Source organism: Papio anubis, chromosome 9 (genome assembly GCF_008728515.1).
Source record: "Papio anubis isolate 15944 chromosome 9, Panubis1.0, whole genome shotgun sequence".
NCBI classification, from domain to species: domain Eukaryota; kingdom Metazoa; phylum Chordata; class Mammalia; order Primates; family Cercopithecidae; genus Papio; species Papio anubis.
In genome coordinates this window covers 103,675,269-103,695,455 of record NC_044984.1, presented here as the reverse complement: position 1 = coordinate 103,695,455, position 20,187 = coordinate 103,675,269, and the positions used below count along the sequence as shown (strand labels likewise).

Sequence of the window (20,187 nt, the reverse complement as noted above, 5' to 3'; positions counted from 1 at the left end):
AGAGTTCATGGAGTATCCAGGCCCAGGGTTATCTGCCCAGAATGATCACTGTGCTTTAGTACAAAACAGACCACAATAGCTCTCTCAACCAACTGGCTTTCACTCCTGCCCTCTCCTTCAAACCCCCACTATTTAAACCTCCTAACCAGTATCAGCCAAAAGAGCATGGCACCAGACATTTGGGCCTAACTGTGGGCACCCAGCGGCCTTGCTCTCCTCTCCCACCCCTCCCCCTCCCTCTATCCTCTCCGAAACAGGAACATCACCTTGGCTATCCACTTGATCTCATGGGTGTCTGGGATAGTGGCACAGCCTTGGTCATCTTCTTCAAAACCAATGTTCCCCAGGTGTAAGACACTGGCAATAATTCCAAAGAGATTCTGGGAACATGGGAAGTGTTCAGAGACAGGAGATCAGGACAGGGAAAGAGAACGGTGGCTACCTAATTGATACACATAGTGGAGACACCCAAAGGAAAAATGCCCCTGTCCCAATTCCACACCTGAGCTCACAGAACCAAGCCCTCCCCCTTCCCCAGAAACCGGCCCTGTTATTCACTTTGGGTGCTAAGGGAAGAGTGAAACAGCCTTACTCAATGTCCAGCATGAAACACTTTATTTCCATATAACAACGACAAATACATAAATGCATTTTTCATAAAATAAACTACTTGTATAAAATATTTTATGACCGGGCACGGTGGCTCACGCCTGTAATCCCAGCACTTTGGGAGGCTGAGGCGGGCGGATCACAAGGTCAAGAGCTCGAGACCATCTGGCCAACATGGTGAAACCCTGTCTCTACTAAAAATAAAAAATTAGCTGGGTGTGGTGGTGAGTGCCTGCAGTCTCAGCTACTCAGGAGGCTGAGGCAGGAGAATTGCTTGAACCTGGGAGGCGGAGGTTGCAGTGAGCTGAGACAACGCCTTTGTACTCCAGCCTGGTGACAGAGCAAGACTCCGTCTCAAAAGAGGAAAAAAAAAATTTATACAATACTGTCTAAAATAAACCTAATGAACCCATTTTTCAAATAACATTATCGATCTATCTATCCATCCATCTATCCTTTTTTTTTTTTTTTGAGACGGAGTCTCCCTCTGTTGCCCAGTCTGGAGTGCAGTGGCACAATCTCTGCTCACTGCAAGCTCCACCTCCCAGGTTCAGGCCGTTCTCCTGCCTCAGCCTCCCAAGTAGCTGGGACTACACGTGCCCGCCACCACACTCGGCTAATTTTGTGTATTTTTAGTAGAGACAGGGTTTCATCGTGTTAGCCACGATGGTCTTGATCTCCTGATCTTGTGATCTGCCCGTCTCAGCTTCCCAAAGTGCTGGGATTACAGGCGTGAGCCACCACACCTGGCCCATCTATCCTTTTTTTTTTAGAGACAGGGTCTTGCTCTGTCACCCAGGCTGGAATGCAATGGTGCCATCATAGCTCACTACAGTCTCAACCTCCTGGGCTCAAGCAATCCTCCCACCTCAGCCTCCTAAGTGGCTGGGACTACAGGCATGCACCACCATGCCTGGCTAATTTTTAAAATTTTTTTGTAGAGGCAGCCTATGTTCCCCAGGCTAGTCTCAAACTCCTAGCCTCAGGTGGTTTCTCCACCTCAGCATCCTAAAGCATCAGGATTACAGGTGTGAGCCACTGCATCTGGCCTCAAATATAGAGGTTTTAAAATTACATCCTGGCCCTTGAAAGACTGATAGTTTAACAATCAAAATGAAAAAAAAAAAAAAGACAAAAAGATGTAAAAACGAAGTATTTATAAATTCTACTGTTTGTTCCAGTTCGCGCCAAAACAGAAGCCTCAATGAATGAGAGTCTTGTAATTCTATGGCATCTAAATTGTTGAGACTGGACTTACTTTACGGGAGAAAAAAACCTACTCCTCCTCCTTGCACACAATATTAGGAAAACTTAGGGTTGCCAGATAAAAGAACCCACAGTTAATATTTGAATTTCAAACTTACATTATTTTTTTTAGTACAAGTTTGTCCACATGCAATAATTGGAACATGATCATACTAAAAAATTCTTCACTGTTTATCTGAAATTCATATGTAACAAGGCATCCTGTATTTTTGCTTTTGTTTTTGTGTTTTTGAGATGCAGTCTCACTCATGTCGCCCAGGCTGGAGTGCAGTGGCACAATCTCTGCTCACTGCAACCTCTGCCTCCCGGATTCAAGCGATTTTCCTGCCTCAGCCTCTAGAGTAGCTGGGATTACAGGCACCCGCCACCACGCCCAGCTAATTTTTGTACTTTTTAAGTAGAGACAGGGTTTCACCATGTTGGACAGGCTGGTCTCAAACTCCTGACCTCAAATGATCCGCCTGCCTCGGCCTCCCAAAATGCTGGAATTACAGGTGTGAGCTATCGCATCCAGCTGCATCCTGTATTTTTATTTGTTGAATCTGGCCACTGTATTATGCAAACACCAAGAAATCAGGAATGTTTCCTCAGTCCCAGAGGAAACTATCAGTTCTGCTGCAAGAGCACATACCTCGAGGTCAGCTTCAGTAAAATCAATGACAGAAAAGGCATTGGAAACAGTTTTCCAGTCATTCTTATCATTAACGGATGACTCTTTGGCACAATGACCCTGTTGACAAAAAGTTTGAGTTACTTAATGTCATTTTTATCAGGGCAATTAGCATGTCTATTCCTCTCTGAAGATGCAAAAGCTAGTCCTATAATGTACTGAATTGCAAATAAAAGATAGATTTTTCTCTAATTGTCTAGCATGTAATGATCTGACAACTGTTGCTTTTTTCCCCAAATTTATTTGGAATTTTATTTAAAAATCTCTGTTCTGGGAAAACATTCCAAGTTACATGTAAGTGGTATATCTTTTTGTACGTGCTTTTAAACATAGTTTTCTTATCATTTTTGCTAAATGAATTGAAGCCGTTTGTCTCAGGAAATATCTGCTGAAATATGCAGTGATATTACAGTGCTTGAAAGCAGAAACTCTTGACTCACTTAGAGATCTCCAGCAAAAATATCACTGCAGGACCAGATGAAAGGCGGCTTTCCCGCAAGGAAATAAAAGGCTGGCATTTAGAGTAACAGAGGTTTTGTGAAAATCATCACAAGCAGAGATTTTCCCCACGAACTCCAGAGGTTGTCTTTTAAATAACAGACTGATGTAAAGAGAAAACGTTCTAGGAAAATGTTTTTTATTATTTTGCTTTTGTGGTACAGGGTGTTCCCAGTTTCCTAATTATCTGAAGATCTGTTTTCTTAAAAGATTTCTTCATTGCATGGGGGAAATCAGATGTGTCATACCATGAAAATATTTCTTAATGAAGTGGCCGATATAAAATTGGCAACCTCACAAACCTTCCCAGCACAACCAGCAACATCTGCTCCTGCCCCCGAAGGGATGGGCCTGTGCAAATCAGTCCCTCTCCAAAACCTGTTGGTTTGGAAGCAGTGCAAATATACTGCCAAGTGAAACCATAAAGTTTACCGAAGTTATGAGAGATCATGAAATTGGTTTTAAATAATAGTGGCAAATTGCTAGACCCATTTCCAAAGCCCCTGACGTATATGGATCTAGTTGAATTAATGTGGCCAGAAAAAAGTCTACAAGAATAAAGGCATGATATATTCTACAAGGGAATTATTTATCAAAGGGTTAGAGAAGCCCTTGGGAAAATGGATGAAGCCTTCAAATATTTTTGTAAATTGACCCTTTCTGATCATGCTATGGGAATACAAACATGATGTGACATACAGCTTTGTCCGGAAAATTAAACCCTCCAAAAAGAAAAAAAAAATAATGTTTGATGTCTTCTTTGTTTTAGTAATTAGTTCAGAGTTTGATTAGTATAAAATTAGATTATGAGATTCTTTCATTATTTAGCTTCATTTTTCATTTCTATTTTTAAAACACATTTAGAGACGGGGTCTTGCTACATTGCCCAGGCTGGTCTTAAACTCCTGAACTCAAGCCATCCTCCCACCTTGGCTTCCAAAAGTGCTGGGATTACAGGCCTGAGCCATCATGCCCCAGCTTGTCTTCATTTTTGAAAGTAAACTTTTGTCAAGTCTTCTTTTCTTCCACGATTTCTAGGAAGTATTGATTCTCATTTTGTGAGATTCATTTTATAAAACCTCGTTTTCTCTCTTAAATGATGCCTTCATCTACATTCTACAAGGTGGCCTCCATTCAAAACCAGGCCAAGTGAGAAGAGAAAAATCAAAAAATGTTGGGACAAAAAAGGTGTTAATGACACCAAATACCGAGAAGTGCCATACAATCTGGGTATTCTAGAACGCTAGTGCAGGCTGCAGAAAAACAAATATTGCAAGGTTATCTTCTGACAGTCAATTCTGTAACACTAGACCCTAGGCTTGCTTATAGGAATGGCCTGAACTGTACAGTGTGTTCATTTGGCAGCAAACGTTTGTCAAGATGGAAGGCAGGAGCATGAAAAAAGTTTTTTTTTTTTTTTGAGACAGAGTTTCGCTCTTTTTTGCCCAGGCTGGAGTGCAGTGGCGCGATCTCAGCTCACCGCAACCTCCGCCTCCCGGGTTCAAGCGATTCTCGTGCCTCCGCCTCCCGAGTAGCTGGGATTACAGGCATGTGCCACCATGCCTGGCTAATTTTGTATTTTTAGTAGAGACGGGGTTTCTCCATGTTGGTCAGGCTGGTCTTGAACTGCCGACCTCAGGTGATCCACCCTTCTCGGCCTCCCAAAGTGCTGGGATTACAGGCGTGAGCCACCGCGCCCGGCCAAAAAAGATCTTTTCAAAAGTAGTTTACAGTGGCTCACGCCTGTAAACGCAGCACTTTGGGAGGCCGAGATGGGCAGATCTCTCGAGCTCAGGAGTTTGAGACCAGCCTGGACAACATGGAGAAACCCTGTCTCTACAAAAACTACAAAAATTAATGAGGCATGGTACCTCGAGCCTGTAGTCCCAGCTACTTTGAAGGCTGAGATGGGAGGAGTCCTTGAGCCCAGGAGGTCAAGGCTACAATGAGCCATTATATTATGCTACTGCACTTTAGCCTGGAGGACAGAGCGAGAGCCCGTCCCAAAAACAGGAAGAAAAAAAAAAAAAAAGTAGTTTGAAAGCAGAATGAGATAGCATAGGTTTTAGATATAGTTGGACGGTGAGTTTCTATCACACCCAGATCAGCGCTCCTCACTTTGGCTGTACACTAAATCACCAGGAGGACGTTTAAAATAATTCTAACGCCCAGGTCCTACCCCAGACCAGTGAAATCTGAATCTCTGGAGGGTATGGCCCAGGCATTTGTGTTTTTAAAGGGTTCTTCAGGTGATTCTAGTTTCAGCCAGGGATGAGAACCACTTGCCTAGACATTGGTTACTTTACCAAGGTGATATAGCTGCCAGGCACAAGAGGAGATGGGTTAGATTACTTGTGATATATACATATATCAAGAAATTAGCCAATAGGACACATAGCACAATGGTAATAGAACGTCTCAAACATCCTACAGCAGCCCGTGTTAAACACCTCTGATTCCCTCGTCCAAAGAGTCACCAAAGCCAGGTGCTGGTCCTTCCCACCTGTGAGAGGTATTTATACAGCTGGGGGTCTCGCTCCAGTCCCAGGAAAGCCAGGCGCTCCTCCTCACCACCTGCCAGCAGCTGGTAGAAGATGTGGAAATTCCGCTCGCCTTGGTTTTGGTAGACAACTCGGGACTTCTCTATCAAGTAACTGATGATATGCCCACCTACAGGGATGCCCTTCAAAACAGAACAAAAAATGCAGCAGTGACAACAAAAATCTCTTCCTGGCATCTCCTGATGGCTTGAAGTTCTGAGTTGGCATGAAGTCTGATCTATCAATCTTCTTCTTTTTTTGGACCTATCAATCTTCTATCATTAGTATTTCCTGGGTTCTGTTTACAAAGAGTTTTGCTTACCCCAAGAAACTATCATGAAGATAGTTTCTATGTCTTTTTCTAGAAGCTTGATTGTTTAGGATAATGATCCATCACTATTGAATTTTTGTATATGGAGAGGGGGAGTGGTCAAAGGTCTTTTTATTCATGTTGATATCCAGTTGATCAGTGCCATTTATTAGAAAGATGATCTTGTCTCTACTGAATCATAGTGATGCCTCTGTTGTAAGTCAGCTGACTGTATGTGTGGACTCGATCTTCTCTGGACTTTATTCTGATCTATTGTCCTCTTTATCTATCCTTGTGTGAATATCACACTGTCTTAATATTTTCAATAATATAACCAATAAAAGATTTTTATTCCAGAATATATAGAGATTCTTGCAAATCAATAGGAAAGAACCAACAACCCAATTAAAAATGGGCAAAAGACTTGAATGAAAAAGAAAGCCTTTAAGTGGCCAAGAAGCAAAATTTCATTAATTACCAGGGAGATACAAACTTAAATCACAGTGAAAAACCACTATATCCCACCAGAATTTCTCAAAAGGATGAACAATATAAATGTTGGCAAGGGTATGGAGCAACCGGAACCATCATTAATTATCCTAACACTGCTTTGCTGGTAAGAACCCCGTGATTCTACTTCTTTAATCCAATATAAATCTACTAAAGGGCATGTGCACGGATGTTCAAACTGCTATATGTCACAGTCCCAAATTGCAAACAGTCCAAATGTCCAACAAAAGGAGAACAGATAAGTTGTGACATAGTCATAAAATCAAAAAGTGAACAACTGCTACATGCAAGGACATGGATGAATCTGACAGATACGTTGACTGCAAGAAGTCAGGCACAAAATAGAACATACTGTGTAATTTCATTCATATGCACTTCAATGACCAGTGAAATGAACCAATGATCACAGAGGTCAGAACAGTGGGCAGTGGGAAGGGGGAGTCTGTTGGGGAAGAGCAGGAAAAGCTTTTAGATGTTAGAATTTTTTTTTTTAATTTTTATTTTAAGAGACAGGGTCTTGCTCTGTTGCCCACGCTGGAGTGCTGTGGCCTGATCGTGGCTCATTATAACCTCAAATGCCTAGGCTCAAGCAATTCTCCCGCCTCAGCCTCCCAAGTAACTGGGACTATAAGCGTGCACCACTGTGCCTTGCTATTTTATTTTTGTTTTTTGTAAAGACAGGGTCTCACTATGTTCCCCAGGCTGGTCTTGAACTCCTGGGCTCAAGCAATCCTCCCACCTCGACCTCCCAAAATGCTGGTATTACAGGTGTGAGTCACCACTGCCTAGCCTCCAGATGCTATAATTTTGTTTTGTTTTGTTTTTGAGACAGAGTCTTACTCTCTTGCTCAGGCTGGAGTGCAGTGGTGTAATCTGGGCTCACTGCAACCTCTGCCTCCCAAGTTCAAGCGATTCTCATGCCTCAGCCTCCCGAGTAACTGGGACTACAGGTGTGCACCACCACACCTGGGTAATTTTTGTATTTTTATTAGAGACAGGGTTTCACCATGTTGGCCAGGCTTGTCTCGAACTCCTGACCTCAGCTGATCCGCCCACCTCGGCCTCCCAAAGTGCTGGGATTACAGGAGCGAGCCACCAAGCCCGGCCCAGATGCTAGACATTTTTATGTCTTGGTCTGGGTGGTGTTTACAGAGGTGGATACATATGTAAAAATTCACTGGGCTGTCCTCATGTTTTATAGCCTTTTCAGTATATGTGTTGAACTTTCAAAAAGGTTTTCAAATACGCATGGCTATTAAATTTCTTTCCAAATCCACTCCACCACAGGCCCACTTCCCAGCCTCTGGGACATCCTTGAGCCAGTTTGTCCCCATCATTGAGCTCCGTGCTCATACAGCTGCTGTTCTCCCATGTGTCATTTTACCACTTGGAATGATGAGCCCTTGAGAATTCTGCCTTCCTTTCCTGCTTGCCTTAGCTCCACTTAAATTCTGTGTCTAACACAGCCATGCTCATTCACTTATGCATTGTCCGTGGCTGCTTTCATGCTGCAAGAGTGGACCTGGGTCATTTCGACTGTATGGCTGAATGGCTCACAAAGCCTAAAATATTTACTATCTGGCTGTATCCGAAAAAGAGTGCTGGCCCTTGCCAGGTAAGCAGGCATGCCTAAACAATATATTGTTTACTTGTGTCTTTTTTTTTTTTTTTTTTTTTTGAGATGAAGTTTCACTCTTGTTGCCCAGGCTGGAGTGCAGTGGTGCCATCTTGACTGTCTGAAACCTCCACCTCCCAGGTTCAAGCAATTCTCCTGCCTCAGCCTTCCGAGTAGCTGGGATTACAGGAGCACACCACCACACCCGGCTAATTTTTTGTATTTTTTTTTTTTTTAAGAGATGGGGTTTCACCATGTTGGCCAGGCTGGTCTTGAACTCCTGACCTCAGGTAATCCACCCGCCTTGGCCTCCCAAATTGCTGGGATTACAGGCATGAGCCACTGCGTCTGGTCCTTGTGATTTGTTTTTAAGCTTAATGAAAAAAAAATGATATCACGCTGGCATACAGTATGTTCCCAAGACCCATCCATGTGAGGTGTAGCTGTGGTTCATTTGCTGTCTGCAGTGTAATGCCTGACGGTGTGAACACACCACAATGTAGTCATTCTCCTGTTGATGGACATTTCAGTTCTCTCCAGATGCGCTGGTGCTGTTCAGTCTACTTACTTGCTCATCATGATGAGCAGTTCTGTTATGGACACGCTTACGCATCTGATATCTCTGAGATATCTCTGAGAGCGGGATGGTTGCACCTTAGATTATGTTTTTTCAGCTTCCTAAGATAACATCATAACTCTGGTATACACCCCATTATTTTCCAATAATTTCCCAATATATTACACCCCACGAGCAATGTGTAAGAATTCCTTATGATCCATATCTTCATCAACACCTCATATATATTAGACTTTTTAGCTTCTGCCCATCCAGGTGGTATAAAATGTTATCTCATTGTGGTCTTTATTTGCATTTCCTAAAACTAGCACTAACCCTGGATTTTTTTTTTAAACTGCTTGAGCCAATAAATGTCATTCTCCCCTTAAGGGGCCTTGGCTTGGGTTCCGTCACTGGCAAAATAAGGGGTCCCCATGAACCAGTAATAGGAGCTTCAGTGTACCTGAAAATCAAATTGTATATCCATGTATTTCCCAAATCTGCTGGAGTTGTCATTCCGGAGCGTTCTGGCATTTCCAAAAGCCTTGGAATACAAAGTGTCATTCACTGTCATTTAAGCTCACCATGCGTGTCAAATTCCTGATCCCAAATAATATGCTTAGTATGAAAATGGAGGAGAGAGGGTAGGAGGAGCCAGGGAGGAAAGGCATGCATTATTTTCTAAGAAGGGATCACTAACTACAGAGAATTTAATGCCAAACACTAGATTTGGACCCGGGGAGAAGAGGGGAACAATATCTTCTTCCTATAATCCAATCTAGGAATATATTGGAAATGGTCTCAGGAGGGGTACATAGAACCCTAGCCCCATGCTGTTCTAGAAGGTATGGTTGACAGTCCCCATCACCAGACCCCTTTTTATATCACGTTGTTCTGCTCAAAGGGTCCACTGGGAAAATTCCTTCTACTATAAACATCTTCATTTATAGAAAGGGCCACAAAAACAAAGGAGAAAATGACTTGTTCAGGATCAGCCAGCAAGTCGGTGAATTGCAACAATGTAAGTAATCATAACCAAAATAATTTTAACTCAATAATAAGAAAACTATTAATAAATAATACAGTATTTTTGGTGCTTCCTAATTCTGCTGTGTGCTTTTTGTGCACCTGTTTCACTCAATCCTCAAAACTTCTTAGGCTGGGTGCGGTGGCTCACGCCTGTAATTCTAGCACTTTGGGAGGCTGATGCAGGCAGGTCACCTGAGGTCAGGAGTTTGAGACCAGCCTGGCCAACATGGCGAAACCCCGTCTCTACTAAAAATGCAAAAATTAGCTGGGAATGATGGCACATGCCTGTAGTACCAGCTACTTGGGAAGCTGAAGCAGGAGAATTGCTTAAACCCAGGAGGCGGAGGTTTCTGTGACACTGTACTCCAGCCTGGGTGACAGAGAGAGACTCTGTCTAAAAAAAAAAACAAAAAACAAAAAAACCCGAATGTCTTAAAAGGTAGGTACTATAAGCAGACCCATTCAACAAATGGGGAAATGGCTTAGTTCCAGGTCACACCCTTAACTGTGACACTATCTGTGTGACCCTTTTCTTAACAGTGACCTGCCCATTTTAACTGACCTGCCCAGACAGGATTTGTCTCACTTAGTGACCTCCCTGGAACTCCCTTCGATTGGTCCCCAGAGACCGCTTACCTCCAGCACTGGGTTGGAGAGCAGCAGTCTGTCACGGGCTATTTGTAGTGACTGGGTCATTGGGCAGGTCACTGCAAAATACTGGAGAATTTTCTTGGAGGCCTCTGTTTTCCCTGCCCCACTCTCTCCAGAAATGAGGATGAAATGGTTATTTAGTTCAGAGCACATCATTCGGTAAGCGTTGTCGGCTATAGCATAGCTGGAGGAGGAGTGAGAGAAACAAATTGGTTTTCATGGTACTTCCCTTGACTCTGACACCCACCAAAGAAGCAAAATGAGGTACTCCATCTCCAGGAAGCCACCCACATTCAGACTGTGGTACAAGGACAATGAGCTCAAACACATGTCAAGCCCTTTCCATAGGCAGGGCACAGTGGTTATGCTTGTAATCCCAGCACTCCAGGAAGCTGAGGCAGTTGGATCACTTGAGGTCAGGAGTTCGAGACCAGCCTGGACAACATGATGAAACCCCATCTGTACTAAAAAAAGATACAAAAATTAGCCAGGTATGGTGGTGCATGCTTGTAATCCCAGCTACTCGGGAGGCTGAGGCAGGAGAATTACTTGAACCCGGGAGGCAAAGGTTGCAGTGAGCCGAGATTGCGCCTGGGCAATCTCCAGCCTGGGCAACAGAGCACGACTCTGTCTCAAAAACAAAAACAAAAACAAAAAACCAAACCCAAACCCAAAAAACAAAAAAACAAAAAACTCTCTACCCCCACCCACTGACTGATCAAATATAAAGTGTACTAGATATCAAAACTCAAATAGAAGAGTTAAAAGAAGAATTTAAGCTGTAATGAATTTTTTTTTTGAGATGGAGTCTCGCTCTGTCACCCAGGCCAGAGTGCAATGGCGTGATCTGGGCTCATTGCAACCTCTGCCTCCCAAGTTCAAGCGATTCTCATGCCTCAGCCTCCTGAGTAGCTGGGATTATAGGTGCACACCACCGTGCCTGGCTAATTTTTGTATTTTTAGTAGAGACGGGGTTTCACCATGTTGGTCAGGGTGGTCTGGAACTCCTGACCTCATGATCCACCTGCCTCAGCCTCCCAAAGTGCTGGGATTACAGGCGTGAGCCACCGCACCTAGCCTGAAAATATTTTTTGAAGTTCATCAAATTTACGTTTTTAATCCATCAATGTTTTATAAGAATAAGCCAGCTACTAACTTACATCTCCAAGAGATGTTCTATTAACTGTAGGTGAAAATAACAATCTTGTCTAAATATTAAATAATTCAATTCAATAAACAGAATAAGATCTCATGTATTTTTTCCCTCAAAACCTAGAATACTAAGAATGGAGTGGCAGGAAACCAAAGAGATTAACAAACTTCAGTGATATCTTTAGGACAAGAGGTAAAACTATGAGAAGCACTTTATCTTCAAGATCAGACACCAAAGCATGAAGGTATCCCAGGAATAGAACCTGAATATGAGGCAGAGTTGCAAAGCCATTTTGGCTTTTAATCCATGGTGGTGGCTGGGCATGGTGGCTCACACCTGCAATCCCAGCACTTTGGGAGGCTGAGGCGGGCAGATCGCTTGAGCCCAGGAGTTCAAGACCAGCCTGGGCAACACACTGAGACCCTGTCTCCACAAAAAATACAAAAATTAGCCAGGGTGGTGGTGTGTGCCTGTAGTCCTGGCTACTTAGGAGGCCGAGGTTGGAGGATCACCTGAGTTGTGGGAGGTGGAGGCTGCAGTGATCCATTATTGTGTCACTGCTCTCCAGTCCGGATGACAAAGCGAGACCCTGTCTCAACATATATATGGCAGTGATGCAGAAAGGCTTATGAGTGCCTTAGAAAGTGGAATAGTTCATGCCTGTAATCCCAGCACTTTGGGAGGCCGAGGCGGGTGGATCATGAGCTCAGGAGATCGAGACAATCCTGGGCAACACAGCGAAACCCCATCTCTACTAAAATACAAAAATAAAAGAAAAAACATTAGCCGGGCGTGGTGGCGGGCGCCTGTAGTCCCAGCTACTCAGGAGACTGAGGCAGGAGAATGGCATGAACCCAGGAGGTGGAGCTTGCAGTGAGCCAAAACAGCACCACTGCACTCCTGCCTGGGTGACAGAGCAAGACTCTGTCTCAAAAAGGAAAAAAAAAAAGAAAAAAAAAGAAAAGAAAGTGGAATAGCTGAGTCACCAAGACAACAGAGGCAGAATCTAAATATTAGCCTAGAAGTCAAGGGGGAGAAAAACTAGAAAATTCAGCAAAGCCTGGGCAAGAAAAAATTGTTCATCTTTCCTTTCTTTTGGTAGTTGTTGTTTTGAATGTTAAATAACTATTAGAAAATTTGGCCAAATACATATACACCATGGAATACTATGCAGCCATAAAAAAGGATGAGTTTGTGTCCTTTGTAGGGACATGGATGCAGCTGGAAACCATCATTCTCAGCAAACTATCGCAAGAACAGAAAACCAAACACCGCATATTCTCACTCATAGGTGGGAACTGAACAATGATATCACTTGTATTGGGAAGGGGAACATCACACACCGGGGCCTATCATGGGGAGGGGGGAGAGGGGAGGGATTGCATTGGGAGTTATGCCTGATATAAATGACGAGTTGATGGGTGCTGACGAGTTGATGGGTGCAGCACACCAACATGGCACAAGTATACATATGTAACAAACCTGCACGTTATGCACATGTACCCTAAAACTTAAAGTATAATAATAATAATAATAATAAAAATAAAAATAATAGCTACCAAAAAAAATAAAGTGTGATTAAAAAAAAAAAAAAGAAAATTTGGCCAATTAGGCATAGTGACAAACAAACAGCATTATTTAGCAGATAATATGGGTTATACATTATTTTCAAATACAAGGGAAATTATTTAAAATGGTAAGGTTTTAAGACTTAAAAATGTCCTCAACTTTGTGAAAACTGATATCAAAGTGGTTATATTTTCTAGCCTCTGTGAAATGGCTCTAGAAACTCTGAATTAATGTGTAACTAATCAGTAAACTCTAACTACATATATATTTTTATTTCAGTCCCTTTTAATTAACTTCCAAATCAAATGAGAAATCTAAGCAGATTGTTTTTACAGACTCAGTTACATGTTAAGAAGGAAAATGGTGTTTGGAGACAAGAGATCTGAGGTCAGGTGAATAATTCTACCCTGTCAGCTTATAGTGTTACATATAAACAAATTCTGGCCATACTGCAGGCGAGTGTGTATTTTCAAAAATTTGCTTAAAACAGAAAATGTTATGTACTAAAAATATAATCACCCTCTACAAATTATTATTACCATAGGTTATACATAGGGGAGAGGAATAAAGAAATTTGCACCTCTTAAGCTTCCATAGCCCTGATTAAGTTTCTACCAAGGAGCAGTCTTCTTAGGCACCAGTGGACGGCACTATAGCAACCCTCTTCCCGGAGAAGACGTCTCTCCAGCCACACTCTTAAATTTCTCAGCAGTTACACAAAGGTTCCACCTTTTTTCATATTTAAGTTGAGATTCCATAAAGACCTTCTAAAGTTTTCTACTGCTTTGAAGACTTACGTTACAAGAAGGCAAGGGCTTAAATGAGGTACAGAACCTAATAAACATGCATCAAGGATTTAGATCAATGGATGGATGTATTGATGGATAGGTAGGTAGGTGGGTGGATAGGTGAATGAATGATGGATAGGTGGATGGATGGATATGTGGATGGATAGGAGGATGAACAGATGGGTGGGTGGATGGATGGATGGATGGATGGATGGATGGACGGACAGATGCATGGTGAGAAGGAAGGAGAGAGAGAAGGGAGGAGAGAGAGGAAGGGGAAAAAGAAAAATCCTTCTAGTGATGATCCTGTGGATGCTACTCACACATGTGGCGGCAGTTCAAAGAAATTGACCCCTTGATAAAGTTCCATCTGGCTCACAGTGTAGATTCCGAGCTCCTGGTATGGATTCACAGACACAAGGAGGGTGCCAATATACGTCTAGAGAAATGGACCAAAGCACAAGTGAGGAATTCTGGGGTGTAAAAGACTGTCACACATGATGATTCCCGTGTATTCATTCTGCATGGAGGATTTAAAATGATAAATCAGGCGGGATCTCTGCTGGGAGCTTACATGGTGGGGGTGGGGGTATGAGGGAGACAGCAGACAAACAGCTGAGGAATAAAGACAGCTGCAGGAAGAGATCAGTATTAAGAAAGGTGTACATGGCTGGGTGCGGTGGCTCATGCCTGTAATCCCAGCGCTTTGGGAGGCTGAGGTAGGCGGATCACAGGTGAGGAGATCAAGACCATCCTGGCTAACATGGTAAAACCCCATCTCTACTAAAAATAGAAAAAATTAGCCGGGCATGATGGTGCATGCCTGTAGTCCCAGCTACTCAGGAGGCAGAGGCAGGAGAATCTCTTGAACCCAGGAGGTGGAGGTTGCAGTGAGCCGAGATCGCGTCACTGCACTCCAGCCCGGGTGACAGAGCAAGACTCCGTCTCAAAAAAAATAAAATAAAATAAAATAAAAATTAAAAAAAAGAAAGGTATACACAGCGTAACGAGGGTATAAACAATGAAGGCAGGCCATATTAGCAGGCATGGGGAAGTCTTCTTCTTCTTCTTTTTTTTTTTTTTTTGAGACAGCGTCTCACTTCGCTGCCCAGGCTGGAGTGCAGTGGCTCGATCTCAGCTCACTGCAACCTCTGCCTCCTGGGTTCAAGTGATTCTCCTCAGCCTCCCATAGCTGGGATTACAGGCATGCGCCACCACACCCAGCTAATTTTGTATTTTTAGTAGAGATGGGGTTTCACCATGTTGGCCAGGCTGGTCTTGAACTCCTGACCTCAGGTGATCTGCCTGCCTTGGCCTCCCAAAGTGCTGGGATTACAGGCGTGAGCCATCACACCTTGCCGGGAAGACTGCTTTAAGGAGGTGACATCTGAGCAGAGCTTGAAGGATGAGGAGCCAGCCACGAACAAAGTAGGCAGGAAGGGCATTTCAGGCTGAAGAAATACATGTGGCAGGCTAGGGGCACAAGAGGCCATTGTGGTTGAAGTCTGAGTAAGGGCAGAACGGAGACTAGCAAGGGAGGATGTTGAAGATGGAGCAGGTTCAGATCATCCTGGCTCTGTGGGCTCGGATGGCAGAGATACCACCCTTCCCTACTGAAATGAAATACCTGCCCTACAAAGATTTCATGATGAAAATGCCAAAAGCAATTGCAACAAAAGCAAAAATTGACAAATGGGATCTAATTAAACTAAAGGGCTTCTGCACAGCAAAAGAAACTATCACCAGAGTGAAGAGGCAACCTACAGAATGGGAGAAAAGTTCTGCAACCTATTCATCTGACAAAGGTCTAATATCCGGTCTACAAGGAATTTAAACAAATTTACAAGAAAAAACAACCCCATTAAAAAGTGGGCAAAGGAAATAAACGGACACTTCTCAAAGAGGAGACATACATGCAGCTAACAATGATATGAAAAAAAGCTCAACACCACTGATCATTAGAGAAATGCAAATCCAAACCACAATGAGATGTCATCTCACGCCAGTCAGAATGGCGATTATTAAAAAGTGAAAAAACAACAGATGCTGGTAAGGCAGTGGAGAAAAAGGAAGGCTTTTACACTGTTGGTGGAAGTGTAAATTAGTTCAACCACTGTGGAAAACAGTGTGGCGATTCCTCAAAGATCTAGAGGCAGAAATACCATTTGACCCACCAATCCCAATACTGGGTATATACCCAAAGAAATATAAATCATTCTATTATAAAGATACATGTACATGTGTGTTCACTGCAGCACTATTCACAACAGCAAAGACATGGAATCAACCCAAATGCCCATCAATGATAGACTGAATAAAGAAAATAGAGTGTATATACATTATGGAATACTATGCAGCCATAAAAGGGAACGAGATCATGTCCTTTGCTGGTACATGGAAGAAGCTAGAAGCCGTTATCCTCAGCAAACTAATGCAGGAACAGAAAACCAAACACTGCATGTTCTTGCTAATAAGTGGGAACTAAACGATGAGAACACATGGACACATTTGTGAGGCGGGGGGAACAACACACATTGGGGCTTATTGCAGGGGACAGAGAGCATCAGAAAGAATAGCTAATGCATGCTGGTCTTAATACCTAGGTGATGGGTTGATCAGCAAACCACCACAGCACACGTTTACCTATGTAACAAACCTGCACATCCTGCACATGTACCCCTGAAGTTAAAAGTTGAAGATACAAAAAAAGAGAAATACCTCCCTAAACCATTACGTGAATGGATCACTTTAAGAGGGGCGCACGTAATGATGATGCATGGTTCTTAAAGGTCTCTCTGGCATTGAGTGAAAGTAGGATGGGTGGGCTGGGCGTGGTGGCTCACGCCTGTAATCCCAGGACTCTGGGAGGCTGAGGCAGGTGGGTCACCCAAGATCAGAAGTTTGAGACCAGCCTGGCCAACATGGTGAAACCCCATCTCTACTAAAAATACAAAAAAATTAGCCGGGGGTGGTGGCAGGCGCCTCTAGTCTCAGCTACTGGGGAGGCTGAGGTAGAAGAATTGCTTGAACCCGGGTGGTGGAGGTTCCAGTGAGCCAAGATCGGGCTACTACACTCCAGCCTGGGCAACAGAGTGAGACTCCATATGAAGGAAAAAAAAAAAAAAAGAAAAAAAAAAAAAAAAAAAAACTAGAAAAAAACAAACAAACAAGAAAACAGGATGGGTATACCTACAAACCTTCTAAAATTGGGCAAAACACTCCTGCTACTGGCACTTATATTCCCAGATTTCAACATTAGACTCTACTCATATTCAGGTTTTTCAGGTACTTACTTATATTTATAATATAACCACTTTTGAAATACAATTATGAATAAAGAGCTCCACACTCTTCTATAGAAAAAAATTAATGTGCTCCTTGGAAAATACATCTGATATTCTCAGATTCTCAGTGTGTAGCTGTTTCAAATACAGGACACACTAAATCTATATTAAGATTATGCTAAAATAGCTGGGTGTGGTGGTGTGTGCCTGTAATTCCAGCTATGTGGGAGGCTGAGGCAGGAGGAGTGCTTGAACCCAGGAGTTCAAGACTAGCCTGGGCAACTTAGCAAGATCCATCTCAAATTAAAAAAAAAAAAAAATAGATTACACACAAAATCATTCTAACTAATGTCTCCAATCTTCAGGACAAAAATCAAACATAGAATTGAAGCAGAGAATTTTCACTAAAACTCCATATTACTTCAATCAGTAGAAATTCAGGGTGGAAGACACAGTTTCTGAAATTTATCAGTTCAAATCAGAAACATTTAGCTTAATCACGATGATCCCATCATGCCATTTGTACTTCTCTGTACCATCTCATTTTTCCTTTTCCTGTATATAAAATTAGTTGTTTTTTTTTTCTATTTCTACAATTAAGGGTGAGAATTCTGAACGTTAGGCTGTAGGATATGTACTCTAAGAAACACCTTGTTTATTTCTTCTGGTAACCTTGGTTTCAATATATAGATTAAGCCACGGGCACCATTACAAACAAAATAGCTACAAGACAAATATTTTTAAACCGCTTCTGTCTAATTTACTCTTGGCAAAAGCTAATAAAATCTCAAAAAATTAAATAATTTTAATAACACCCATGACACACACAGGGACACTATGAAGTTTACCCTAGAGGAATTTACCTGAAAATTGACCACCAAATCAGAGCGTGGTGATAAATGGGAATTTAACAAAAACTGGTTTTTGAATAAAAACTAGATGTGACAAGATCAACCTGAGAAGAGTTTGGTAAGTGCTTCATTCTTGACCTTTGACCATTCATGGGGTATGCTGGACAGCTGTTAGTTTTGCCTGCTTGGTATCTCTGCCCCTTTCTCCCAGCAAAGTCCTTCGGGTAACCCTCTTCCCCAGCTCTCCGTATATACAGTCTAGGGCTCCGACTCCACCCCTCACCTCCAGGGGCGGGCCTGGTAAGAGCCTGGCCAATCAGAATAGTCTCCATTTCTAGCCATGGGATTGGTTCAGAGACAGGCACATGACCGAAAGTGGACCAATCAGAGCTGATCAACATCAGCTTGGGCCATTTACTAGAGCTTCTTCCCCACAGGATGGGCTCGCTTCTCAGCGGCAACCCTAAGCTGATAAAATGACAGCCCGGATCTGAGGGCAACCATCTTGCTGCCATGCACCTGAGAAGGAAATGGATGCCTAAGAAAGCAGAGCAGAGATGGAGAAAGAGTCTCCAGACATCGTCTGAAACCCTAGATCTACTCCTGGGACCTACAGTTACAGACATGGACAGATTCCCTTTAGTGACTTAGGCTGGTGTAAGTTGGGTATCTGTCACGGGCAGCCATAAACGTCTTAGCACAAAGGATCGAAGTGCATCTAAGAGTGGCGCCTCAGTATCTCCCTTCTATGTCTAACCTAATAGAGTGATATTATTCACACTCATCAAAGTCGTGAAGGCAAGAAGGAAACAACCACCCTAAAAAAACAGCTGAGAAATGGATCACGTTACGTATATGAGGTTCTCGTTGAAACGCTTGCGGAGGTTGTCGACAAAGGCAGATTCGCTGGTATATGCGTCCAATAGCACAAAATCCTGAACCCCGACCTTGTCCCGGGCAGTCAGCGCCCCTTCCATGTGCAAACGGATGTGTTTCCTCCTCACGTCTTCTTTCTACGGGAAACAGAACATTCTTCAGCAGCTCGTCTATTTGGTAATATCTATTACACGTCTAATGCATGGAAATAACAAGATGCTAAACCCTGGGATAGTAGAGCCAGCATTAACTTATGCTGTCTTCACTTAGAGTTTACAATATGGTTGGGGATACGAGATCATAATCATAAAAAATAGGAATAGCAGCAGCTGACAGGAACCAAGTATTTACCATTAGGTACTATTCTAAACGCTTGACTTGTGCTGTTTCTTTTGATCTTCTTTCTGACCCTATGAAATACTATTATTATGCCCATTCTACAGATGAGGAAACTGAGGCATAGGAATGTCATAAGCCATGCCCAAAATCTGCCAAAAGACGGAGCCAGAAAATGAACCTAGACAACATACCCAGACTTGCTTTCCTGACAACCATGTACTCACTACATGTTTTTTTAAATTAATGTTTCCTTTATGTTGATCAGTCAAGCTTGAATTTTTTTTAAAATTAATTTTTCTTTATTTCAATAAATGTTAATCATGTAAACTCACTTTGTAATTCCCACATGAGTGATGAGGAGTTTGGGCCAGAAAGGGAAATTCTTGCTACAGAGGAGTATTTAAGGAAGGATAAACTTGGAGTGTTCCTCTCCAAGGATGGGCTTCAGACGTCACTGCAGAAGGTGTGGCTACAGCCCATTGGATGGCAAAGAATCTCACCAGGATACCAGGGCCGGAGCTGGTTTGGTCACTGGGCAGGCACCAGGAATGACCTTCCTGAGCACAGGCGCTGCTGGATGGGAGACTGTGGAGGGGGCCAAGGGAATCAGACTTCCAGGGCTCAGGCAAGCTGCGGCCAGAGGGCAGGTGTGCATTGGGAGAGGGAACAGGAGTAGTTATGAAGCCTGGAGTGTGTGATGTCTTGTCAGGAGGGCTGTGACAAAGTGGTCACCAGGCCCTTGGCCAGAGCTGTGAGGTCACTGACGGACTATGTGCTTTGGGCACACAGTTAGTGTGTGTCCCCCCCACAACATACCACTGTGCAGCAGAATGTACAGTCTGAAAACAAGAGAAAGCAAAACATAGCAAAGGACCTCAGGAAGAGAAGCTGCCTGCCTTTGCAATGTCCCTCCAGTGCCCTCTAGTGACAAAAATGACACTGTGTTCACTTTAAGGAGAAATGCCTGAAGCGTGCAGTTTGTTATTGCTCAGCAGGTAATGAAGAGTGAATTTGGATCTGAGAGGCAATAAATTGACAACTGGTACATATGGATATGCAAAGGTCCTAGCATA

General features: G+C 43.1%; 1 protein-coding gene across 4 annotated transcripts in view; it reads right to left on the bottom strand.

Annotated features, from left to right (window-relative positions):
• MYO1H (myosin IH) overlaps positions 1-18,876 on the bottom strand; it is a 58,144-nt gene extending 39,268 nt beyond the window's left edge. The window contains exons 1-7 of one of the 4 annotated variants that reach the window (XM_021922888.2): positions 18,751-18,876; positions 14,088-14,203; positions 10,240-10,438; positions 9,038-9,118; positions 5,547-5,726; positions 2,507-2,605; positions 267-380 (exon numbers count right to left, since the gene is read on the bottom strand). In XM_021922888.2, the coding sequence (XP_021778580.2) occupies positions 267-380; positions 2,507-2,605; positions 5,547-5,726; positions 9,038-9,118; positions 10,240-10,438; positions 14,088-14,203; positions 18,751-18,876 (915 nt within the window). Of the gene's footprint in view, positions 1-266; positions 381-2,506; positions 2,606-5,546; positions 5,727-9,037; positions 9,119-10,239; positions 10,439-14,087; positions 14,204-17,911; positions 18,460-18,750 lie in introns of those variants that run through there. The other 3 variants (XM_031650733.1, XM_031650735.1, XM_009181670.4) reach the window with 3 other exon arrangements.
• Between the last annotated feature and the right edge of the window lie 1,311 nt (positions 18,877-20,187).